Source organism: Euleptes europaea, chromosome 1 (genome assembly GCF_029931775.1).
Source record: "Euleptes europaea isolate rEulEur1 chromosome 1, rEulEur1.hap1, whole genome shotgun sequence".
NCBI lineage: Eukaryota > Metazoa > Chordata > Lepidosauria > Squamata > Sphaerodactylidae > Euleptes > Euleptes europaea.
Genome location: NC_079312.1, coordinates 70,374,168 through 70,401,375, shown reverse-complemented (window position 1 = coordinate 70,401,375; position 27,208 = coordinate 70,374,168). Strand labels below are relative to the sequence as shown.

The following is a 27,208-nucleotide window of genomic DNA, read 5'->3' as shown; positions in this document are numbered from 1 at the left end:
AAAAAGTTAACTTCATTACTTAAAAAAAACAAGCATTAAGACAAGCAATAATATATTCAAAGCACCTGGGAGTAATACATTCCAAGGTAGGGGAGATGGTCCCACAGATTAGGTTATGTAATTTATATTATTTTAAACCAATTTATGTTGAATATGCAAGCTTCTCACTGACAAGACCCTGAATCAAACTACAAACTTTCAGAAATGGTTCCATCAGCTTAAAGTTACCCTATGATGGTTCAGTCTGTAAGTTCTATAAAATTTAAAGACCTCGTATAATAAACCTGTATAAAATGAGAGATGGAGTAGCAAACAATGTTCATACACATTGTAGTGTTTTATATTTTCTTTCTTAGTCAGGTTTTTGGCCCAAAAATATGCAAGCTGAGCACTAGAACTGTTAGACGTCTTGGGAAGAGGCCATCCTTCATTACAATCCGTATACTTTCACTGCAGAGAACGCCTTGCAACCATAAAAGTTACGTAGTTGTTACCAAATGAGTTTTAAAACTATTAACTAGCTTTTCCCTACCTGTAGATTAGTTGTTTGTAATCTAGAATGCAGCAGAACAGGATTCAGATGCTGAATTATTTCTCACCCTTCTCCCATTTTCCTCATCACATTACCTTTATACAGAAGACAGAGTATTTTGGAGGCAGCCTTGTGCTCTGGTTACAATCCTGTACTCTTACATGCAAGTGCCATGTGTGATGACAAAAAATTGAGACTTTTAAGTGTGCCAAACATTTCTTGCACTAGGCTTTAAACAAATGTTATTACTTATAATAAGTGAAATCAGGCAGACCTTGGTTCTACAGCTGGTAAAGAAAATCAGACAGCTTTAGTCTATACAGAAAAATGAAAATTGATGAACCTCAAAGAACTGTTCAATAAAGTGTTGTTTCCTTCAGGGAGAAGTGGTTCAATGGAGGTATCTGTCAAAGCTTTACATTGTCTTCTAAGAACTTCAAGTGACGGGCCTTCATGCTGTAAGAGGTGTACTTTTCTCCCATCAGCTTCCGCAAATACAGCTGTTCAGAAAATGTTTTTTAAAAGCAACTTTAATTCTAAACATGAATACTACCAATGAAATATCTAGGATACAATTTATGCAGAGTAAGGCAAACCTACGCTCACTGATTTCAGAGTTTAGGCAGGCTTAGGTATTGAATTCAGCTGGGTACAGCACAACACTGTTAACTTTGTGAAAAGTTGAATTAATTTAAAAGGGACAGTAGTCAGTGAATGCTTGACACAAATAATTGGCAACAATCCAGCAGAGTTAAATTTAAACCTGTTTATTTTAAGGGGCTTAAACACATTTAACTGTTGGATTGTAGCCAGTTTATCTGATTTGGAACACAAACACTTGTTAAAGGTACAAAACAATGCAGAATTAATTCATCTATGCCACCACTTCCTCATTCAAGGAAGGCTAGCCGCACTTAATGGGACTAAACTTATTTTCAGCTAACATCCTATTAATTTCAGTGCAATCTGCTTTTTTAAAAACTAGAACAGCACATTCAAAAAATCCTCACCCATACCTACTTTCACAGTATGTAAAGTTATTTTCTAAAAAAATTAAAGCTAATTTCCACATCTAGCTGCTTTGAAAGCTAACCAATCACAATACCAAACATAAAATTGCTTTTCTTTCTGACAACTGGAAATGAAGTGAAAGTGTTCAAGTCTGAGGAACAACAACTCACCTCTCTCTTCTGTTCATCATCCTCCTCCATAACATTATACACCTTTTCCAGAAGTTTCATTCCAAGTCCCTGAACTACATTTACCCTTAAGATTTCAACCAGTCTCCTAATTTTTTCAGGACCAGACAGAGTATCTAAAATGGTAAACACAAATCACTGTTTTCAGTTCTAGTTTGCATTCTGGCAGATGAGCAGAAGCTAAATCATGATTGAGGAATAATGCCTTTCAGATTCAACTCTTTACTAGTTCACATCAATCTTCCCAGACTACTAATCATAGGCTTGGTCTGGTTAGGAAGGCTAGCATTCTAGAGGGGCGGAATCCACTTGTCCTAGATGGAGTGACATTGGCTTTTTCAGAGCAGGTTAAGAACTTGGGGGTGCTCATGGATCCTGCCTTGTTTTTTGAAAAGCAGGTCTGTATGCTAACGAGGAGCGCCTTCTATCCAGCTGCATTTGATTTGCCAACTCATTACCGTGCTGATCAATACTTCTGTAACCTCATGGTTGGATTACTGCAGCACATCTGCATGAGGCTGCCCTCGAAGACAACCCAGAAACTACAACTGGTCCAGAATGCAGCAGCCCAACTACTGTCAGAATCATACATTGCCCATTCTGAAACTGGTGCATTGGCTGCTAGTCGGTTTCTGAGTTCAATTCAAGGTGCTGGTTACAACCTTTAAAGGCCTTCACAGCCTGAGACACACATATTTGAAGGACTGTCTCCTTCCCCTCTGGCATTCAGTAGAGCTCAGGCCTTTTCCATCATGGCTCCAGCTCTGTGAAATAAACTTCCTGAAGAGGTGAGGGGGACCCTCCTTGGAGGTCTTCAGGAGGTGCTGCAATTCTTGCCTGTTTACCAGGGCTTTGGGGGAGAAGGAGGGGGGGAGATTTGGGGTTTCTCGTTTTATTTTTGGTTTTGAACTGAATGTTAACTATTATGGGAAGTCACCTTGAATCACAAGGAAAGGCAGGATATAAATGTTTTAATAAATAAAAACTAATTGTTTATCTTAATCCAGCAGGCATGAGTCTGGGGTCTAATCATGCTGGGGGGTGTTTTTAAAAATGAGAAATGAGCACCCCTGCTGTAGAGATAGAGCGCAACTTCTTTTTAAAAACCACATTAACACCTTCATGAATGTTTCTGCACTTCAGTGGTGCAACAGGAAAGCTAGCCTCAAGCTACGGTTTCAAGCGTGCTACAGACCTGAAGAAACCTCCTGCATCTGGAATGCATCTGGTTCTTCTGGTGCTTTCCCGTGTAAGATAAGGGTGTCTCTGTATTTTCTATTAAGCTTGAACTGTGATTCAGGAACTGGTACTGCAGACCGCTCACAATTTTCTTTATTGTCCATGTTCAGTGTTCGGGTCATCAACTGTACCAAATCATTCATCTCATTTGTTTTTCTGCCAAAGGAATAAAACACCAGCGTAATTAAATCCTAACTTTTAGTTCATGGGTTACAAATGAGTAAATGAAACAGTGAGCTGTTTCCAGGTATCCGCAGCATATGTAAAATATCTGGGAGGTAGGGATACGGTTTGACCCAAAGCCCAGAATATGGCACCATCCATTATGGAGGGAACAGATTGGCTGCTTCTTGCTGTGACGTCACAAGGAAATATGCTTAATGGCTAAATAATAAAAGTAGTTTGTTTTCTTCTATCAATCTATTTAAATTTTAGTTAAGTACTATATTACAAAAGCACTGCATATTTAACATAAGGATAGCACATGTGTGTCATCTTGAAGAATAATCAGCATTCTGACTGGGCCAACAACATTTATAGATTTTGAATGTTCAAAGCACTTCACATAAATGATCTCAGACGTGGTTACAAACATCTAAATAAAAGTCAACATTATAATGTCTGTTATGAATTGAAGGAGGAAGTTTAACTAAGTCTACAAGAATAGCAGCTAGTAGACTGCTATCATTTTTGGTAATATTTGGTTAGCCATTTCAGTAATGGCAGTTAAAGTAAATTGGTATTTTAATAATGTCCACTTCTACAAACAAAACCCAAAAATTCAACAACAAAATCTTTTTTAAAGTGGCTATCTATTTGATTTACAAGTTACATCTTGCTGCTCTTAGCAGTAGCTGAGGTGTATTTTTCCAGTGGATTGGTCATTTGGCACTAGTAAGGGCAGGCTCATAACCATAAAACACTAAAGCAGGAGTTATATGTAAATCCATAGAAATAGCAGCCTTAGGAAGGCCTCCACAATTCGTGCTGTCCAACTAAAGAGATGTCTATGAAATTCCAGCAAAAACAAACACATCTTTATATGTATGCTGTTCTCTGAAGCTGGATTTTATTATAGGGCATGTTGATGTGTGTGTTAAATGCCATCAAGTCACTTCCGACTCGGGTGTGTGTGTGGTTGAGCCGGAAGATGGCGGACGTCTAATCCGAGAGCTCCGCACCAAAACGCCTGGAAAAGCCTCTTATCACAGACTTGGTGGCAAAGGGGGGGGGGATATTTCAACTAAAACAGAAGGGAGAGATTCCAGTGACTTCAAACATCTAAGGCAAGTAATTCTTCCCTGCGCAGTTAAAAAGATAACGAGACTAATTCATCCCTGACTGCAACATTGAGTTGTTAACACGGCTGCCGAAGCTGAGGAACCCATAGCTGGAGAAAGTATTTTAAAGGCTATGGAAAAACAATTACTACAGCTAAGACAGGACTTAAAACAGGAACTAACGGAGATGTGGAAACTTTAACACCTATTAATAATGAGCTAAAGCAGCTAACTGACAATATAAAAGGTGTAGCAGAAAGAGCACAAAAAGCAAATTAAAAAGTTGGAAAATCAAAACAGAACAATGAAAATGAAACTAGCAGACTTGGAAGATAGAGAGCGGCGTTTAAACATTCGTATACGCAACTTGCAAGAGGCAGAGGAAGGAGAGGACATGATAGACTTCCTCATTAACTGATTTAACACCCTGGTGCCTGGGTCTCCTTTAACCAAGTCAGATATTGAAAGAGCTCATCGAGTTGGACACTTAACTATAGGTACTTGTATACAAAGAGACATTCTTGTTCGTTTTGCCAGATATGCAGTTGAAGACCACTTCCTTAAACAAATTTGGAAACTCCCATCTCCAAAGTACAAAAGGAATACAGTTCTCTTCTTCCAAGACCTCAGCCCTGAAACGCTCAGGCAAAGACGCATTTTACGACCAGTCACTAAAAAGCTGCAAGAGGCTGATATAAAATACCACTGGGGATTCCCTTTCAAGTTAATTGTCCAAAGAGCAATAAAACATGTATTGCTACCTCATTAAAGGAATCACTGAAAATGCTGGAAGATTTGCAACTGGAACTTCCAAGTGAAATGAATGACAACTTGGAGAACGAATCTGAAGAAGAAGAGGAAAAAGCAAGTTCTGAGTGGCACACACAAGGAGGGAAAAAAGCCCAAGGGAAAGAAAAGAAATCGAGGCGAAGGCAAGTGCCAGGAATTCCTGAACGTCATCAGCTTCCAAGGAAAGTAAAAGCAAAAAGTTAAACTTAAAAGACATAGAGCAGTGGATGGGACAAATTGTTATGAGGTATAGGCAAGTGACTAGCATAAAGTCAAAACTTCAGCAATGGAAGTATATTAAGTTTTGATTATAACTGACTATATGCTGTAAGTTATTTTGTTTTGCTATCAAGTATATATTACAAATAAGTTGAGCACAAGAGAGGCTAATAATATCCAGGTATGGGTGCGGGGGGGGGGGGAGGAAGGTGGGAGAGAATGAATCCCTTAAAGGTGCCTCTGCACGGTCTGGCCATGAAGGACCTGGACTGTCCCACTGGGGCATTGCATATGGCATCTACACAGATTAATTTAAAATTATGGGAGGGGGATTGGAAGACAAACGGAGTACAGAATAAACAAAAAAAACACTAAAATATTTGTTGGTTATGACAATGAAAGGTGATGTAAACTTTTTTACACTTAACGTAAGAGGAATGGGAGATCCTATTAAACGAAGAAGACTAGCAGGCTATATTAGAGAATCATACCCAGAAGTTATAATGCTCCAGGAGACACACCATAACAGAAAGGAAGACAGACTGTTGAAACAAATACTTTGGACAACGTTATTCGGCACCAGGAAATAAGAAATCAAGAGGAGTGGCAATCATTTTCTCTGCATCTTTCCCATTCCAAAAAGAGAAACTAGCTAGGGCCCCACAAGGGCGTTACATTTTTGTGAGGGGACAATAAGCCAATAAAACACTTACATTTGCCTCTATTTATGCACCAAATACAAAACAAATCAAATTCTTAAGGAATACATTTAAAAAATTAGAAAGAATTAAACAAGGAGAACTTATAATAGGGGGAGATCTAAATTGGACCCACATGGACAGTATAGATAAAAAAGGAGGGAGAAAAACAAAAAAGAAAAATGGGGAAAATAAATCGACAAAAATATTACAGGAATATGACCTCTGATGCATGGAGAATAGACAATCCACAGGAGAGGGACTTCACATATTATTCATACAGGCACAATACATATTCCAGAATAGATTTAATTCTAACATCAACAAATCTAATGCAAAGTATTGTGAGAGCAGAAACTGGGATTAAGAAATTATCAGACCATGCACCGGTATGGGCCGATTTTAATATTCTAGGACAACAATCAACCACATATTCATGGAAATTTAATACTATATTATTAACTAAATTAGAATCCAAGAAAAGATTACAAGAAGGATTGCAAAACTATCTCAAAGAAAATATAACAGAAGGAATGCCAATGCATATAGTATGGGACGCTCTAAAATCGGTAATAAGAGGGATATGTACTCAAGAAATATCCAGATTAAAGAAAGTCCAGCTGTGTGAAAAAAAGATTGCAAACAGAAATAAAAACTAGAAATGAAGCACAAAAAATCAGGATAAAAAAAAAAACTCAATGAGCTGGAAAGTAAGAGGAGGGAATTAGACATTATAGAAGTAGACTCTATTGCTAAAACTTAGCTATACACAAGACAGAGCTATTATGAATTTGGCAATAAAAGCTCCAAATTATTAGCTAACACTAAGAAAGCATAAAAGTAGAAACAAAATAGCAATGCTAAATTGTAGTAGTAAAAAAATACATAACACAAAACAAATAGCTGAACAGTTTGCTGAATTTTTTGAAAAATTATACTCCTCAAATAATCCATCTAGTGATAAAATAGATGAGTATCTTCAAAAATTGAATATTACCGAACTGAAGAATGAACACAGAGAAAGCTTAAATAAACCAATAGAGAGCAAGGAAATAGAGAATGCGATTCAAAAGTTAAAAAATGGAAAATCCCCAGGGATGGATGGATATGGACCAGAGTTTTATAAGCATTTTAAGGACTTACTAGTACCCACTATGACAATATTATTCAACCAAATACTGAAAGATAAACAATCACCTAATCCCTGGGAAGAGGCAAGAATTATGGTAATTTTAAAAGCTGACAAGCAAGCAGATCAACAAATTTTCACCCAGTGATTCGACAAATAAAGAAAGATGTTAAAAAATGGACCAAGACACAATTGACGATCATGGGAAGAACCAGCGCCATAAAAATGATAACACTTCCTAAACTGAACTATCTTTTCCATACTCTACCCATAGGAATCGAACCAAGGGAACTAGCAAAGTGGCAAAAAATATTTACAAATTTTATACATCAAGGTAAGAAGCCACGACTCATGTATACATTAAGACAAACGAGTTTGGATGGGGAGAACCAAATATAAGTAAATACTACGAGGCAAGTCAACTGAGAACCATAATATCATATTTAGGAGGCTCATCAGAAAAAACATGGATAGGCTTGGAAGTAACAGAGAAACAAATAGATACAATTGAAAGGCTTCTATATGGTGGAAGGAATGTGAGAGACATAAAATGGGTTGACAATCCCTTTTTACACATCACGTTAAAAATTTGGAACAAATGGAAAAATAAATTAATCCCAGAAATATCTCCATTAATTCCATTTAGACTACACCCTAACTTTTCATATATCGACAAACCAGAGAAATATCAAATATGGAAAGAAAAAGGGATATATAGAATGAGAGATTTTTATAACAATAAAACCCCTTATACGGTAGCAGAATTAAAAGAAAAACTAGGAGGCTCAACAACTTGGATGCAATTTCATCAACTATACTATTTAATCTCGAATACTTCAACAAAACATAGTATGACTAGGAAATTGGGAGAATTCGAACAAACCCTAATGGAGCATATGAACAAACCTAAAGGGCTAACTTCTAAAATATATCAACACCTCAATAAAACCGATACATCTAATGGATTAAAAACAACCTGGGAAAAAGATGTAGGGATAAAAATAGAACAGAATATATGGGGGAAATTATGGAAGACACAAACTAGGGAAACCATATCAGTGGCTCTTAAAGAGAATTCCCTGAAATTACTGCACAGATGGTATATCACTCCAACACGTCTAGCAAGAATAAGAAATGTTCACAATCAAATGCTGGAGAAGGTGTCAACAACCTGGCGATTATATACATATGTGGTGGACATGCCCGTTAGTATCTCAGTTTTGGAGGGAAACCTTTGTAGAAATTTCAAAAATCACACGTCAAAACATAATGTGTTACACCTGCATTGGCCTTACTATCAATATGGGGGGAGCATAACCAAAGAGCAAAATCTAAAGGATTAATAGTGTTCATGTTAATGGCTGCTCGAAAGGTTATAGCAAGAAATTGGAAAACAGCAGAACTCTTAACATTACGCTCTTGGTATTCTGAACTGTGGCAAATAGCCATGGCAGAAAAATTAACACACCAACTTAGAGTTATCAAAGGTAAGGCCAACATACTGAATTTTCATGAAACATGGCATGACTTCATCTCATATACAAACCAGAAAGAAATTCAACATATATCCAAACCATTTCCAAGATTATGGGAAATGAATTAAAGTTATAACAACCCTTCCTCTACCTTTTTATTATAATAATAATTTATTTATTTAATAGTATTAACCATCTAATTCGTAATTGTACTCCTCTTATACTTGTATATTTATCTATTTGTTTACAAGAATACTAAGCCACAGACCATAAGTGCGGCAAAGATAGCTTTCGTTTGTTGTTGTTGTTTTTTGTTTTTGTCTTGACTGTCTGACAGTCTTATATTGTTTGTTTACATGTTTGTGAATTGTAATTGTATTTATATATGTTAATAAAATTAATAATAAAAAAAGTCACTTCCGACATGGCGGCCCTATGAATCAATGTCCTCCAAAACATCCTATCCTTAACAACCTTGCCCAGATCTTGCAAACTGAGGGCTTGTGGCTTCCTTTATAGAGTCATGTTGATACCACTGCCCAAACGTGAATATGTTATGCAGATGCTATAACATGCGGAATGACTACAGAACAGGCATCACTCACCCTTCTTTGTAGTCACTATCTGATTTTTCAGTGGAACTGGAAGAAGTGTTCAGCTCGTCCTCACAAAAACAACCACTTGTGCTCTTTCTCTGTCAAGGAAACAGCTGTTTAACACAGGAAGATCTGTGCAACACACATCTGCTTTGCGTACCCCAATGAAATGAATGTCCTTGTGCATCCTACCATCTCGTGTGTAAGAAAAACTGAAGAGAACGGCACAATTTCAGTTGCTAATCAGAAAATAATGATGCAGAAAGGCTATATTGTTTGCAGAGCTGAAGTATTTCAAATAGAAAGGAGCAACAGATTCAGAAATACAACAAAAGAGACAAGCTCTGAAATATTTAGGAAGCTGACGTACACACAACCAGGCTCAAGTACAGTACAAACCTAATGAAACTAAATGCGTAGTGATTGGATCCAATGTCCTAAAATTAGTAGACAGGCTACATAGTTTGACTTGATTTCTTTAAAGTTATATTTATGCAGCTATATAATTTTTATTTGAGTGCATATTTATGCTGCAACCCGCCCAGGATGGCTTACAAAATCAAACATAAAGCATCACACATAATTAATTTAATTAAAACGCAGCATTAAAAACCCAGCAAGAGTGGAAAGCAGAGTTTTCAGACTGGAAAGCAGATAATAAAAATGGCATTAAAATCAATTATGTGATTTGAGCCAGCCATCAGATGTATAGTTTAACATGGGGAAGAAGGTAGCAATAACGCCTGTGATGGAGAGGCCTAGTTTGGTACCAACTACCCCTCCTGCAGTTTCTATATACCAAATTTGAGCACTGCAATTTGTATGCTAGATAAGCTCAAGACACCCTTGTACAGCCAGCTGGCTAGTGGAGTTGAAGTTGTTGTTTTTTTAATCCCCGTTTTATTTAATAAGATTTTTTTGGTCACCCTTTATATAAATCAACCTGACATGTCAAGCAGTTAATCATCAGCAGTTGATCAAATCATAAAACTTTATGCAGTATCCTGCTCCTTGCTATCTCAGGTGTCTGTAAAAAGTCACATAGGGGATTCCATATCAAAGGGAAGCATAGATGAAAAGCCTGCTACCGCTTTCTGCATTTCAAAGCAATCTGGCCTGAGCTGCTTACAGCTATGTCAAATGGACAGGGGGTGGGGGCGGGGAAGAGAAAGAAAGCTAGCTCTTATAAAATAGTATGAACAAAAAGAGAAAAACACACAGAAGAAACAATCATGCTGGATCCTTAGAGTCATCATGCACAGCAAAGGATCAGAACCACATTGCCAGCACCGCCCTGATGCTTCACTTATGCCCATCTGCCTATCTTCATGTATCAGAAAAGAGCAAGAGTCCAGTAGCACCTTAAAAACTAACAAAATTTCGGACAGGGTATGAGCTTTCGTGAGCCACAGCTCACTTCTTCAGATACCATCGTGATCTATCTTCATATATGTAAGTGTATCTTAGGAGTTAGACATTTTTATTTTGCTGCACCTACTCGCTTGCCTTATGTCTGTACCTGAACTTGTTTGTATTCCTTTCAATAAAACCTAATGCTTTTATTGGTGTGGTCTGCTACGTTTTGCGAAAGTCATACCCAATATCGGTCGAGCTACCTAAAGGAGATTAATCCCAAGGATCCAGGTTCAGAACAGGGGGACTGAATCACCCAGGTGGGTTGAAAAACTCAGAGTCCATGACAACATAATTTCTGCTTACCTTGAAAATGCTAGGCTCTGAAGAAGAATGAGCGATTTGAATATCACTGTTCTCCATCAATTTTGTTTCTGTTACTAAACTATGAGATGCTCGTCTTGCAGCAGGCTCTGAAAGGAGGACAAATTGACAGCACTTGTAATTTACCTTTATTTTGATAGCGTGCACCGATCATGAAAGCAAAATCAATGTACTTGAGAAAGCTTGACAAAATACAAATGTGTATTTCTTCTGGCACTATGTGGGTCCATTCATGACATTTTATCTAGGTATCATGTTGGTAACATTCAACACAGCCCAGTTGAGGTTTTCAAAAAGTTGTTGCCTTTTGATACTGAATTAAAAATGAAACCACAGTACTCATTTTCTTATGCATTTGATTGTGGCGCTAGTCTATGAAAGTCTGCCACAATTACAGAACAATCCTAAGCAGGTCTACTCAGCATCCTACTGAACTCAGTGGAGCTTAGTCCCCAAAAAGTATTCTTAGGATTGTATCGTATATTTGTATTATTTTAAAGTGCCACAAAACTCTTCTTGTTTTTGCTACAACAGGCTAATAGGGTTACCCCTCTGTCACCTACACTAGGAACCAGATGTACATTTGGTCTTTTGATTTCAAATTCTGATTCCAAATTTCCATGCAAAAACACTTTGACTTCAAGCATAATCTAACCAATACTGAACACGTGAAAAATTGTCGAGCTGCAAAGTGCAGCTCCTACAGTAACGTGCTGCAAGTCAGTTACAAGCTACAGTCGCGTTTGAAAACTGATCATTCAGAGAAGGGTTATGTGTCCATTGTACACATCTGAAAACAATGCAGGATATTTTCTCTGGGAGCTTGTTGAAAGTGTGTACGTAGGGTTGTTAAGGTTTTTTTTAAGAGGGAGGAAGATGACCATTACCAGAAGGAAGCATGACTTCCTGAGATTGCTTTAGTCTCCTCCTCTCCCGTGCTGACAGTGGCCGATCCTAATAGAACAAGTAAAGGTAATATCAGTAACAAACAAAAAACCTTTTGTGTTCTCTTGTATTGATCAGAAGGCAATGTTTTCACAGAAAAACTGGGATGTATCCTACTACTGCACTAAGCAAAGTTTCAAGCCTTCCTGCAACTTAAGGGGTTCTTCCTCCAACAGACAAGCCACTTAAATTGGAACACGGCTCCTTAGGGAAAGGATCATCCTTCAGCCTAAGGCAAGATACGCACTATTATCATAACTGAAAACAATCATTTCCTGGTTAACAACTCATTACCCATTTCTATAACACCTTAATTCTATAAGGTTAATAAAGCCAAACATTGATAGAATTACCAATATACCGTAAAATGTTTGACAGCCTCATAATGAGCTGATCCAAAGAATTTGGTGAGTGGTGGATTACAGTCTCTCTTTCATCTGTATGTTAAGCAGCAAAGTTCAATGCAACTGACAAAAACTAATAAAATATACATAAAGGCCTGTAACAAACCTTAGAAGATGCCACCTCAATGCTGCTTGATCTGCTTATATTTGCAGTTGCAGCATTCTGCTTGCCTGTGCGGTCTTCTCTTGTCTTTGTATTCACTTCAGGAAGAGAAGGTAGCGGTTGAGGAACACATGCTGTGGCCTAAAAGGCAAAATCTAACCTGTATAAAAAGATACTTTCTTCTGCAAAGAAGAATCATCCAGTTCTAGATTTATTCAGGCCTTATTTTCCAATTAGCGCCCAAATCTAAAGGTCATAAGCATTATCAAGTAAGACATTCAATCCCGTCTTTCACAGAGATATTAATTCCATACATCACAGCAAATACAATAATATTATCAAAAGGGCAAAATATATATCAGTATAGCCATGCTGTTATTCAGTTTTTAAATCAACACCTCTATAAGAATTCACACATCTAAAAGAACCAATTCAAGAACTTTGGTTTACATTGAACGCCATGTAGAAACCTCAACTTCTATACGCTGCCCAAGCCAGCATGATGTAATGGTTACAGTGTCATATTAGGATCTGGAAGACTCAGGTTTTAATCCTCACTCTTCCTTGGAAGCTTGCTGGTTGACCTGAGGCCGGTCACACTCAGCCTAACCTACTTCACAGGGCTGTTGTGAAAATAGAAGAAAACTCCCCATTGGGGAGAATGGTGGGGTATAAATGAAGTAAATAAATAAATAGTAGTTTGAACTAGACACATTAATTACAAATACACAGTTACTAGTTAGCCCCCCACCTTAGATGCAGAGCTAAACTGACCCAGAGAAGTGGGACAAGACTGATAACACATGGTTTTCTCGATGGTTTCCATAGTCCATGTATTCCTCAGCCTTAACGAGGACAATTGCCTTGTAGTGCTGTTCCATGCTCCCTCACCAGTACTTTCTAGTAAATTGTAGTTTACATGCTGATGAGGGGGATGTGCAAGAACTCATAGGGGAGGGATCATCTTACCCCCTCCCCTCCCTTGTTAGCCCCATCCCCCCATTGCTGCGCTTGCTCTTTGTACTCCCCCTTGCTGGAGCTTTTTCACCAGCCAGAGGCAGAAAAAAAGAACACATGCAGGACATGTAGTGAAAAGTGTGCTTGCATGTTCTGTGCTCCAAGCTGACGGGGATAGGTTGAGGACAAAGCACCTCAGACCCAGACACAGCTCAGCTAGGTAGTGGAGCAAGAGTCTTGGAGACCAGGGAGAGGAAGAGAGAGGGAAAGCTGCAACAGGGTGCGGGAGGAGGGCTTTTCCCTCCCACTTCACCCACCATGTCCTCCTTAGATCCGTGAAGTCTCCCTCATTTGCCCCTTATCCCTGGCCAGCACGGTCTTTCTCTGTCTCTGTGTCTCTCTCTTCCCTTCTCACGCTGCCCCTTCTTGCATGCCAGCACAGTCTCTCTCTTCCTCTCCCACATGTCCCTTTCTCTATTGCTGGACACAGCCCCTTATCACTTGCCAGCATGGTCTCTTCCCCACCTGCACACACACCCCCGGTCGCTTGCCAGCACAGTCCCTCCATCTGCATATCCTCTCTTTTCCTGCTGCAGCCTTCTCTTGGGCGGCTGCCTTCAAGCTGTATCATTGTTTACCAGGATTCTTAGGCGCCACCCATAATGGCAGCTGAAATCTTACAATTCTATGTTGCGGAATTTTAAAAAAAGTGTTTGTGTGCCTTTTTTGGGTAGTTTTTAAATTCTTCTGCAAGCCTAAGGGTTTCCCCAGATGTGTTTTAAAAAGATCATCCTTCTCTGTATATGGTCCTATTTGATACGTATTTTATCTGCTTTCTAGGGCCATGCTCAACATTAGATATAATGATGACGTTGGGATCTTTTCTACCCCAGCTGAATATATACAGTGACATATATACTTTGTACCGACAAAGGGAAATACTTAATAAAAGACTGGTTTGTTTCTTTGCGAACAGATAGTTCAACGTAATCCATGAGGTCTGCTTCTAAAACTTACTTCGAGGTCTGTTTGACCCCATTTCAGATTAGTAAAGTACCCGATTTATTCAGGTAGGGAAAACAAGAATCAAGTTTTTCTAGTTATTGGTACCTTTTCTGAAAAGGCCTCTAATTGTTCTTTCTTCTTATGTCGCCGCTGTCGTGACAGGAAAGGCTCATGATCAGATCCTTGGGGCTGAAAGCAATAAGTGCTTTCATACTGAATTTTACCTTTATTTTCTGCTGGGTTTCCACAGATGGCTTCATCCTAAGAAAACAAAATACCATATATGCTTTCCAGACTCAAGTATACATACATGCTTGAAAAGACCATCCTGAATTCATAAATACCACTTTTCTATTATTATTGTTACCAAAATTACATTCATTTATGCGGTCAACCTTCTATAAGAAAATTCTGCATTACCTTAAACCTTTTCAAAATGTAAAATACAAAAGGCCAGATTCCAAAAATCCATTCAACTAGGCCCAATGCTAAGGGAGACTCTGGGCTGGTACTTCTTGGGGGAAAACGTGCCTTGTGCTACATGGAGTGGCTTGGATATGAAGCTCATTGTCCACTGGTGCAGGAGGAGTAATATTTTTACCAATTGTTCCCTTTCTCTGCAAACCCTCACACTCTCCCTGGAGGTCCCCATGCCCCTGTGGGTTTTTTGAGGGGCAGGGTTGGCTGTATGGGACAGTAGAATAATTCCATTCTGTAAGTACAGTGGAGCTCATGACACTTTCAATCCAACCTATTATACTTTGCCTTTACATTCCCAAATGCCTTATTTTCACATGTAAAGGCAGCTGTACTGACTGTGGGGACTGCATAATTAAAGGGATTTTAAGGTGCCTTCATTGACCTAAGATCAAGCAGGACTTCAGTAGTTCCTGCATCACCAGGATATTACATAATATTAATATTTCCCCACACTGAGTGATACTCAATGTGCTACTTCAGTCCTCTGGGTGAAATCCTGGCTACGAATGTGACTTCTCCGTGTCCAGAGACTGGTGGCAGCTAAGATCCCCACTCAAAATTGGTGTTTTAAAAAAACCCCATAGAAATGGGATTGCCCATTACAACATTCACTTGTAATCCTTACAGTAAGTCTAAAAATTAGGCTATTATTTCAGACAGGGGGCTGGGCCCAACCAAGAGGCAACCTGAAAAGTTTACAAACTTTCTGCTTCACTGCTCAATGTCTGGGTTACTATACTATATTCATCTCAGTTCTATTCAACACCAAACCCTTTTATAATTCCCTTTTAGTTCCAAAAGCAGCTTGTGATATGATGGAGGGGCAGTCTGCTGTTGGGTTAGCCTGAGGTGTCTCTTTGGATGGTGCTTTTATTCTCCGTTGGATGCTTCCATTGTGTGCTGCATCTTCCCAGAAAACCAAAGGTACAAACTGACTCACGTGGCATTTTATCTTTGCAAACTTGCTCAACATTGTTCATAGGATGTTTAAGATCACATCCTAAAACATATTTTCCCCTCCACTATACTTTTCTGTTCTTTTGTTTTCTAAGAGTTCCAGAGAACTGGAAAGGTTTTCCGTTGTTTTGTCGTATTTTGGTCTTAAGGGTATTACCTGGCTTGCATTTTTAAATTTTGCTTCTCACAGTAAGTATAGTACCATAATAGAACAAGCAGCAAAATATCAAAACTCTTATTAATGATGCCCTTGCATATCTTTAGAGTGGAACATAGTTCCAGTTATTATACACATTTTTGCCATAACATTTGCTCTTTTCAATGAATGCAATGAAACTGTTATGTTGGAAAGTTGAAGTTGACCCCAAACTATTTTCACTTCTTTGGGTTGTGTCTACAATCTATGAAACACAAGCTCACCACCACATTAATTGTTCCTAGTTTCATTCATTAAATGAACTCCCCAGTCTACTCTGAAACGGGCTGGGGTAGTTATTTTAAAAGCTCAAACCTCCATGTTTCCGAAAATGTGTACTATTACATTGGCTACCATGCTTGTGTTATGGGTATTGTAGGAGACTCAAGCACTTGAGATCGCCCTACAAAACTCTTCCCTATAGGTGGTCACTAGCTTGAATATCACATGCCTTGCAGAAATAGGAACTTCGAATACTTACAAGAATTACTACAGGAATACATGGTGCCAGCAGTTTCTCAGTAGAATCCAGATTCTGGGGGGAAAGAGCAATACAGTAACAGTCACCGATCAAACTATTAAGTCAAGTGTACACAAGCATTAGCTAAGTGACAGAAAAATATTTAAGAGTACATTACAGCAAAATTAAAATTTAAAGAAAGTGAGATTGTATACTGCAAACAGTGGCTAGGATCCAAAGGAGGCAACCCGTGTTGGTTATGCAAGCAAGCTCTGAGCTTGCATTTTTCAAATACCAGCCTCCTACAGTATACGGCAAACCAGTTTAAAAAAATCATAGTGCTTTGTGATATAGTCTAAAGGGCTGCTTACTCAAAGCCTCACATGCAGCCCTCACTTAAACACGCTCCATGATTTTTTAAACATACGAACGGTGCCTGTGATCAAAGATTATCCATGCCTTGTGCAGTTATTGTGCAGTTGTCCAGCCCATCCCACCCCAAACAGCTGACAGTAAAAGGCAGAGTAGGAAAGCAAAAAGGGTTGGGACAATTGTTTGCTCACTTGCTCAAGTTCTTACAGTATTTTAGAGGAAGACATCTGGATCAGGGAGAAATTATTCAATGATTTATACCTCCCCTGCAATTTCTTACAGGCTTCCAACTTGTTGAGCTTTGCAATTTCTAACGTATTCTACTATCAAAGAATTTTTATGTGATAAAAAATAATTACATGATCGTTTGTGTTTTGGGCCTCTGAAGTAGGCTGAAGAAGTTTCATGGTGTCACTGCTATCATCCATTTCATCAACAACAGTCTTCTTAAAATCTACATGTTCTGTCTTGGAATACAGCTTTGTGATTTTCTGCAATCTGTCTTCCTTAAATGGTGGGCCATTCATCACTGTTCCAGACTCGGACTCACTGGGAATATGTGAACCCTTGTTTTTGTTATCCTCTACTGAGTATTCATTTTTTGAGTTCCTATTTTCCAGCGGAACAATAACTATGTCCACTTTACTCATCGTTGCTATAGATACGTCTGTGCTGTTCAAACCATTCTTGTTTATACTTTTTTCAGGCTCAGTAGCCAGTTTTTCTGAGGGAGAAACTTCATAGGTTTTATTGTTAATTAAACATTTCTCTTCATTCTGGAAGTTAAAAAAATCAAGAATTAATTCATTGATTTTATGAACAATGTTATTTTCAAAAGCAATGCAAGAACTCAACAGGGTTATGGTTATCACGAACAGAAGATATCTGCTGCTCGTAAAAGGAATGCTTTATATCTTACACCAGAGCTTTACAAAAATGTGAAACTAGATCTAAAATTGTTCTGTTTGCATGGGGTTTGTGCCAACACAAGCATGAAAATTACTATAGAACCCTCCTGTTATATCACAGCACTAACCCATCTGCTATTGCTTACAACATAGTGCTGGCAACTACTTTTCATCCACTCACGCTCCTTTGGCTCTCACCTAGCATGTTTTGTTTCAATGCCAAGCTGTTAAAGAAATTCATGCCAAAAGCCTTCATATAGAGAATCATGAGATACGACTATGGTTGCATACAAGATATCCTGACAATGTTGAGTTAAATAGAAATCTACATCAATTTATGTTATCCAAATTGGCAACAGCCACTGAACTACCACAAGTATTCTAAGCATTGAGTTGAAAGATAACTTACTCCTTTAGATTTCCACGAGTGCTCGCCAGGAAGTTTCTGAGATACTTTATGTCCATTTTTCAGTTCAGCATTCCCTGAGGCTACGGAGGAACTTTGGGGCTTGAAATCAGATATTTTCTTGTGATTTTTTGATGTTTTTCTTTGAGGCAAAAGCAAGTAGATACATATATTAGATATTGACAAGATTAAATTATTTTGATATAATATTTTGTTTGCCCCATCTTACCGTCAAGTCAATGCCCAATGAACAGATTTACAAAGCATAATACATACAAGGAATGCATCTTTGCCATCTCACTGCTTGTTTGTCACGCCTATAGATAAGCACACGAGGCCTAGAATGACTATTCTTAAGAACTGCCTAGTTGGGCCAATGGTCCATCTACTCCAGCATTCTATCTCCAACAAAGGGTAACCACATACCATAACCATGCCCTGCTTGTTCCCACTATCCAGCAATTAGAGCTTTGCTCACTCGAATACAAATAGAAAATTCATTGTAATTCACAGCTAATATCCAGTGATACACCTCTATTTTGTAAAGTGATCTAAATTAACAGCTATCATAAGTGATAGTGATTTCCATATGTTAAATATATTTAAGACAGTACTATGTAAAATTATGAGATCTGAAAACATTCTTCAGTTTTTCAGATACCTGCACAGATATAAATGTTTATCCAACGAACACAGCAGAATAAAAGCAGAGGATGATTTGGATTATTCCCAAGTATGTTCCCCTCTCCATGTGGATTAAAAAATCTGCAAAGACAGGCCACCCATGGGGAGGGTAGATGCTTCTTCGAGCTCAATTCCTAGGTTTCAAGGGGGGAAAGAATCTATAAAGCAGGGTGAGGAATTTAAATACATCTTACGCTTTTGTGGCCTCCAAAAATAGAGCAATTTGGTGCTTGATATACGGTTGCCTCAGTATGCTTCTCACACTAGGTCTTTCTTCTGGCTTTTTACTAAGCATAGTTCTTACTAGTTCTTTCAGCTGAGTACTGTAATCTTTTGGCATTGGTGGCAGCTGTTAAAAAAATAAAATGTGACACAATGTAAATTATTAGGCTTCTAAAAAACCATAAAGCGCTTTTGCAGACTTTTAAGCATGCAATAGCGCCATCACATTTTAATATATATGAGCGAGCCTGGGCATGTATTTTTAAAGTAACGTTCTATTCCAAAATGCAGTTCATATTCATACAGGAGTCTCTAAAGCAGGGTAAGAATGGGCTTTCCAGCCCCCAGATATTTACACATCACAGATGTGTACAGCCAGTGGACTAACTCAATGATCAGGCACCTGTTCACATGATGGGTAGAATACTCCTAGTGTCCTACACGCATAGGAAACAACTGTGCAAAGTGTTCCCATGAACTGAAGGATATAGATTGTGTTATTTTCTGTTATGTGCACTAGAATCGTATTCAAATACATCAGCTGCTACACTAAGCGAACAGACCAACTAGCCCAATCATGACCCCAATCATGATCCCATCATTATGTAATCAGAACATCTATTTAGGGCAGGGGTGTCGAAATCAACTGTTACGAGGGCCTGATATGACATAAATGTCACTTGGTCGGGTGGGGCCATGCCTCGCCAGCCCAGATTTTGGGGGGGGGGGTGAGTGACTGTCTCTGTTGGCTCGCGGGCCACATAAAAGCTCTCAAGGGGCCAGATCCAATCCTCAGGCCTTATGTTTGACACCCCTGGTTTAGGCCTACTGATTATTCTACAAGTTAATTACAGACAGATTATTCTGTTGATTTCTGAAATGTTGTGAAGTTTTGTTAACATTAATACTGAAAAAGTCATAGATCTAACATTAATCTAGGAAAACAGCATCCTGGTAAATTCTGCGTTCATTTTTACCTGGGGAAAAATACCTTAACCAACAATCACTTCCTGTGTGTCTGTTTTAATCATATATAGACACAATCATATGCATCCATGGGAAAGAGAGGATATTATCTAAATTTCTGAGGACTAGTCAACAACTGCAGATTTAAATCCCAAAACCTTGAAATGAATCTATTAACCCATGTACCGCATCATGATAGTGGCATCTTACAAGGATATACCTGAGATTTTATATTGGAAAGGATACTACATTTCTGTTTTAGCAGCCCAGTTTAGCATCACAGGGATTTGTCAACGGCTCATCCTGAACACTTCATGATACAAAAGAAAACGAGTGATCCATGTTTACCACAGCAAAAATTATACAGAAGATTACCTTTCCTTCAATAATTCGATAAGCTAAGGAATTCATGTCTTTCGCATTGAAAGCATGCTTCAATGTCGCCATTTCATAGACGCAGCAACCCAAAGCCCAAACATCAGACTGTAGAAGGAAAAAGAGAGAAAAATATTTATTTTTATTTGATTTATACCCCACCCTTTCCCGGCAAAAAAAAAACATGTTCTGAAAACTTTTTGTAGAAGAATCACACCAGCAGCATTTACCAGTTAAGGCTGAAGCAGGGGCATTATAATAAAATATAAACTGTAATATCTCTGTATGTATGTCCAGTACAGAAAATTCTTCATGGTATACATATCACTGGATATTAAAGGTTACTACTACTAATAATAATAAATAAACATATGAAGAAAGCTAGCCTAAACAGAAAATCCAAATTTAAAAAATGATTTTAAATTGTCCTAATTCAAAAGAGGTATGAAATTTCCCTAGCAACTCTCCATGTCACTGGTTAAGGAAACATTACATCTCAAGGAAACAAAACATTTTAACTTTGTAATTTTTAATAAGGGTTTGAATCTTGTGCTGTGATCTGCCCTGGAACAGCAATTTTCTCATAATTCCAATGCATACCAGTGCTAAATAACTACCAACATAAAAGAGCTGGGTCAGTAAGACATTCCCACAGCATAATTTCTTACAGGATCTGGGACTGTCATTCCTTTCATCAGTGGAAAAGCTAGTAGGACACTATCCTATAAATGCTGCTTAAAGAAAATCAGCAATATAACAGATACTAGCCAGCAAGCATACTGGTGATAACAAATATACTTTACCTTGTAATTGTAAGGCTTGTTTGAGAACAGCTCAGGACTCATATAGTACGGTGTGCCTATGAGAGTACTCGCCATATCATACTGATTTTCCAGCACTCTAGCTATTCCCAGATCTCCCACTTTGATGATATTTGAACGTGTCAGGAAAACATTTTGAGTTTTGAGATCTCTGTGTAGAATGTGTTTTTCATGCAAATACTGAAAAATATAACATTGGCACTCACAAGGTGTTCTGCTAAGAAATGTTTGACATTTGACAAGAAGCACATACTGCCTATCACTTACATTATCTTAGCTATCGTGAGCATTTTTTAAAAAGCTGGATCTAAATATTTAAATTAAATAATAACAAAAATACGCAATAAGGCTGCCTAAACACAAAACTTGTATCACAGCCAAACACAATATTTGTGAATCTATCAAAGATACATACAGCGTACATCGAGAAACTCAACCAGCTCCAAGCAAGGTTGCAACTGCCTGTTAGAAGCTGACCCGCCTGATCACCTGGGAATCAAGTTCTGATCTCCCAGCACTCCCCTATATCTTAGCCTTGTTGTGCTAGGACAGAGAACATTTTGGGGGAGGAATCAGAAGCCATCTCATAGCTGATGGGTATCAGTAGGGAATGGGTTTCTGATTAACCCCACCCCCTGAAAAAGAGCTACATTTGTGTTCCAGACCAAAGGCGATCATTACAAAAGGGAGAGATTGTTTCTCTTCCCTCCCCTCCAAGCTGGGGAGGGAGGGGAAGCAGAAGCAATCTGCAAAGGAGAGAGAAGAAATCGAACGTTTCTCTCCTTTTCTCTGCATCCCAAGCTATCCACCCCTTCCCTTTGACATCCTAAGCAAACAATTTTGGGTGCAGAGAAGAGATGGAGAATCATATGGACTTCTGATCACCCATCCCTGCCCAATTTGGTGTGTCTAAGCAACTCCAGGATGAACCTACTCAACCAGCTTTCAGGATGGGCGATCAGAAGAAACTAACTCCCAGCTGATCTCTCAACAGATGGGAGTTGGCTTCTCATGGCCTGTTCCTGTAAACAGATACAAACATATAAACAATCTGTCAATTAATTGCCTGATCACCATAGGCAAACTGAATGTAAGCCAAACTGGCAAGTGTTTGAGTATCCTCAATTACAAATTGCTAACAACTACTGACCCTACCAGTAACAACATCACTGACAGGTATTTATTTATAGTTATAATCAAAACACTTTAAATACTGGACAGAAACTAATCACCAGGGATTTTTCTTACACAGATGTCACTAACAAAATAAGAAGATGTTCATCAAGAGATTAAATTGTATCCATTTGGGAGCTCTTATTCATTAGGAAACTGTACTACACATCTCTGCTAGTTTATCACACTTTTAAGAACCAAACCTGCCATAATTAAAATATGGTCAGTGGCTGAAATCCTAAGAAAGTTTTTTTTTAATTTAGAGAGGCGTAGAATTTAAAGTCCATTACCTGCAATGCCATAGCAATTTGAACGAACCACTCCACCACCTGATTCTCTGGCAAAAGTTTTCCTTTCTGTTCTTTCAGCTTATGATAGAGGTCCCCTCCTTCACAGAAGCCCATAACAATATAGAGGAAGCCATCGTCCCCTTCCCACGACTCCCTGTAGGTGACTATATTGGGATGTTTCAGTTGAGACAGCAGCTGGGCTTCTTGCTCTGCTGCTTTTCTCTCACGGCTGGATGCATGTTTAAGGTTCAACTTTTTAATAACATACTGCAGAGGAAGAAATACAGGGTTAATTTTTTTTTCCTAAACTGCAAACAGTATGCAGAAGAATGTTGAGTTCTAAAAGCCCTGCATCTGATCCAAAGCCTACTATTGTAGAAATTGTTCAATTAATTTCACTGGAAGTTTTATCCTTAGTCAGGTCTCAATGCAAGTGCCCTGTTACAATTAATAAGACTTAAACTCATTGTGAACAATTTGTCTCATTCATTTCTGCAGAATTTCATGCACAGCTTTTTTTAAGGTTGTGGAGCATCACCGTTTTTTAGGATCAGTTACAATAGCATACATTGGTAGCAATGCAGTTGAACCATTTTTTGCTCTACTCTGCTTATGTATTTATTTTGCAAGTGCAGTACTTAACTCAGTGGGGGTTTGCTGGTTAAATAAAACACACACACAGCAACACATGGGAAGTATACAACTGTTCATTGTAGCTTTAGCAGAAGACCTCTTTTTCAGTATGTAGGCAGTTGCAATGAGGTAAAGTCAGAAATTTACTAACTTTTGCATAAATATGAATACTACAGTACAATTTTTTAAAAAATAAATCATTTTGTCAACTCTGCTGTTGACAACACATGATCAATGGCAAAATACTATGTTAGAATAACAAGGCAATATCTTCACTTGCTTGAGAGCCTACCAGAACACAAAAGTCTAACAGTGCCCTACTAAACAGTATAAGCATTCTACTTCCATTGGAGTAAATGAGCTTGTGTGTGTGTGGAAAGTGCCGTCAAGTCGCAGCCAACTTATGGCGACCCCTTATAGGGTTTTCAAGGCAAGAGACTAATAGAGGTGATTTGCCAGTGCCTTCCTCTGTATAGCAACCCTGGACTTCTTTGGTGGTCTCCCATCCAAATACTAACCACACTACATATTCAGAACACAAGTACTATTTGGGGACAAGAATTTCAGAAGACTAGTCTTGCTTTCTCTTGGAAGATCACTTGACTTAACAGGGACATCACATTAGTACAGCAATACTTACAGCATCAACCATCTATGAAGGTGATGGAAATATTTTTTATGTATTTATATGCTTGTTCTTGCCAGATAAAGAATATTTGCTCTTACCAATTAATTTTACATTTAATACACAATCACAAGACAAGAACTGGTAAATTATACCAAAGCACACTAACACTCAAAAGTTGTGAACGAGGAACCTAACAGACAAACCCTGACATTCAGATTTCTAGATGTATGATTCCCAAATAAATTAATTTCAGATATTATACAGTGCTTCACTCTATGCTATGTAAGACCACAGCTTTCTTCATTAACTGTTGCCGCCCTTATTTTTTTTCTTACAAGAACCACATTTTATTGTTTATTAAACAGGCGAACAAAGTTGAAAAGTAAAATCAATTCATCCCCTATAGCCAAATCCATCTTCATAAAGGTGAGAAAATACAGGAACATAGAAACAGCACAGTATATTGCAGCAAGGCAGGCTTCAAATTATTGAAAGATATCTAGGTTTCTGAAACTTTCAATCACATAAGGCTTGAAAATCAATTACTTTCCAAAGCATCACAGTTGTCTCGGCCAGACACGTTTCAGATCACTCTGCTTGTCGTTCCTGAGTTCTACCCTGACAGCTCTTTCTCTGCCACTCTCATTCAAACCAAGGAAAGTGAAATGCAAGGGGCAAGCAAATCCCAGCCCCCTTTCCTCTAACTTCCTACATGCATGCGTGGATAAACGTGTTCTTTTCACACACCGAAACTCCTGTGTGAAAAGCAGCTGCATTCGTCTGTTGCAACAAAATCAAACAGGAGTCTAGAAGCCCCTTTAAGACTAACATTTACTTCAGCGTGAGCTATTGGAGGTCAGAACTCCTTAAGATCCCTCTGAATTTATGTCTCATTATGTGGGTGAAGGCTCAGGCTTGCTACTACTGCATTCGCTTCGGGGCTTCGGGTACTACATGGCCCTTTATGCCCTGGAGGTTTGGCCTTGGATTTGCCACTCTTTTAGATGCACATTTTCCCCATCCCAATTCTTAAAACTCAAAAATAAGCCCCCCGTGCAAAGTTCTGAGAATTCATTTTTTTATAAAATTTTTATTGTTTTTTTATATTACAGTAGTTTCCATCATTCATTGAGATGATTATATGATATAAACAATATTTCTCTGTTCTATATAACTAATCAATTCATATATTTACGTTGACTTCCCCTCTCTCCTCCTCTCTTTCTGATAAACTTTACTGTCACCTTTGCATTTAATTTCTAATTCAACACAATACTTCATATACAGATCGGAACAATCCTTAAAATCTAAATCGTTTCTCTTAACAGCTACCTTAACCAACTGAATTGGGGCAAAACACAACCTGCAATACTTCCCAATTTAAATCCATTTTGACAATACGCCTCCCATTCTCCCACCAATCCTGTATGCTCCTTTTGATTTACTAATGCCGTAAGTTTACTAATTTACTAATTACTAAGTTTACTAATTTACTAAGTTTACTGATTTACTAATGCCTTTCGGCTAGTTCCAACGTTTTATTTATCCAGTCCGGAAAGTTCTGAGAGTTCAGATGGGGGAAAGGCGCACGTGGAAAGCAGCCGATCCAAGGGCAAACCTCCCCTGCACAAGCGGCCCGCGCCTCTCCGCCCGGAACGTTCCGTGCCAGGACGCCCTCCCCCGCCCCCCCCCCCCACACACCCCTTCCCGCGGCCCCCTCGCTACCTGCTTATGGTCGCGCTGGTGCCGCACCAGGCTCACTTCCCCGTAGCTGCCTTTGCCCGCGGCCCGCACGAAGGCGTACTCGCCCAGGGGCATCCTCCCCGCGGGCCCGCGCTCAAACCGCCCGCCAACACCTGGGGGGGCCACCACAGCCCCCGCCGCCCAACCGCGACGACGCTCCAGCCGATGCCATAGAGATCGGCCGACCCGCCAGCTACCATAGAGATCGCCCCCTCCGGGGCGCGCGGATCCCGAAAAGGCGTGTCTAGGGTGGCATTCGTCGTCGCCGCGTCAGCCATGTTGGGTGCTGGCAAGCGGCCCCGACAACCCAGACGCCCATCTTGAGGGGAGCTTTTGCTGTCGAAAAGAGCAAGAGTCCAGTAGCACCTTAAAGACTTAACAAAATCTCTGGTCGGGGATGTGAGCTGTTGTGAGTCACAGCTCGCTTCTTCAGAGGCCAGCGTTGACTGTGTCCTGTTGTCAGCCATTTGAGTTGTGGGCACCCTCCTCGTTGGCCATTCCTCTGCTCTCTTGAACCTGCAGGCCGCTCTCGACCTGGGCCTTGCATCCCGCAGCCGACTCGAAAGCGACACCGATCTTGCTAAAAGGCATTGAACTGGGCGTGGCTTTTATTTTAGGAAGGTTCCCGTGTTTTCAAGGGCAGCACGTGCATATTTATTCAAAGTCCCTTTAGGTTTAGCGGGATGGACGTCGCGGCAGGGCTGCAGACAGCCCATGAGAAGCTATTTGGGAGTCAACGTTACTTGACCGATTTACTTTTAAATAAATATGGGTAGGGTAGGGTTGCCAGTCTATTGTAAAAGAATTTGTTCCTCGGAATCCCGCTGATTCGGAGCAAAAAGAGATACAAACGTTTAATAAATAAAAAGCACAAACGACAGTGCCGAGCATAAAGACATCGAATATCAAAATAGGATTTTAAGTTATCGAATGACATAAATATATCATATTATTGTAATAGGCTTGAATAATCCTGTGCCAATCTAGAATAGTTTAGGAGGCTGAAGTTGGTTCCTTATTCCCAGTTCGTTCCCTATTCCCAGTTCCTTATTCACATTTCCTAGTTCCTGAATGATTTTGAGGACATTTCAAAAGCTCTGCACCCCAAGATATGGATTGGACCACCACATATCATACACCCCCACATTCAGGGGACTGTGCCCTTCCAGATGGCATATACTGGGTCCTGGTCCAAAGTCTGGTTCTTGTGCCAGCGGCTCCCAAGTGAGGTGCCCCCAGGACCAAGGCACATGAAGACCCTGCACCCCAAAACAATCTTTGGACCACCCCAAATGACACATCCCCACACTCCAGAGACTGTCCCCTCGAAGAAGACATACAGCGGTGCCCGGTCCAAACACCGGTTCTGGTGCCATTGGCTTCTTTTTGGGTCCCCCCCCCCCAGAAACCTGGGTTTTGAATAAGGAACTGGAGCTGTGCACCCCAAAATATGGATTGGACCACCACATATCATACACCCCCACATTCAGGGGACCGTGCCCTTTGAGATGGAGCACGCTGGGTCCTGGTCCAAAGTCCAGTTCTTGTGCCAGTGGCTCCCAGGTGGGGTGCCCCCAGGACAGATGC

The 27,208-nt window shown here is 39.4% G+C and overlaps 1 protein-coding gene across 1 annotated transcript; it reads right to left on the bottom strand.

Moving 5' to 3' along the window:
• Positions 1-917: 917 nt before the first annotated feature.
• On the bottom strand, positions 918-25,696 carry NEK4 (NIMA related kinase 4). Its single transcript, XM_056847168.1, has 15 exons — positions 25,604-25,696; positions 22,618-22,884; positions 21,137-21,334; positions 20,334-20,441; positions 18,965-19,119; positions 18,090-18,228; positions 17,132-17,548; positions 16,422-16,475; positions 14,413-14,568; positions 11,781-11,847; positions 10,876-10,982; positions 9,166-9,254; positions 2,927-3,126; positions 1,714-1,847; positions 918-1,032 (listed from the first exon to the last, which is right to left on the bottom strand). The coding sequence occupies exons 1-15, from the start codon at positions 25,694-25,696 to the stop codon at positions 940-942; spliced, it is 2,277 nt and encodes a 758-aa protein (XP_056703146.1). The 3' UTR covers positions 918-939.
• Between the last annotated feature and the right edge of the window lie 1,512 nt (positions 25,697-27,208).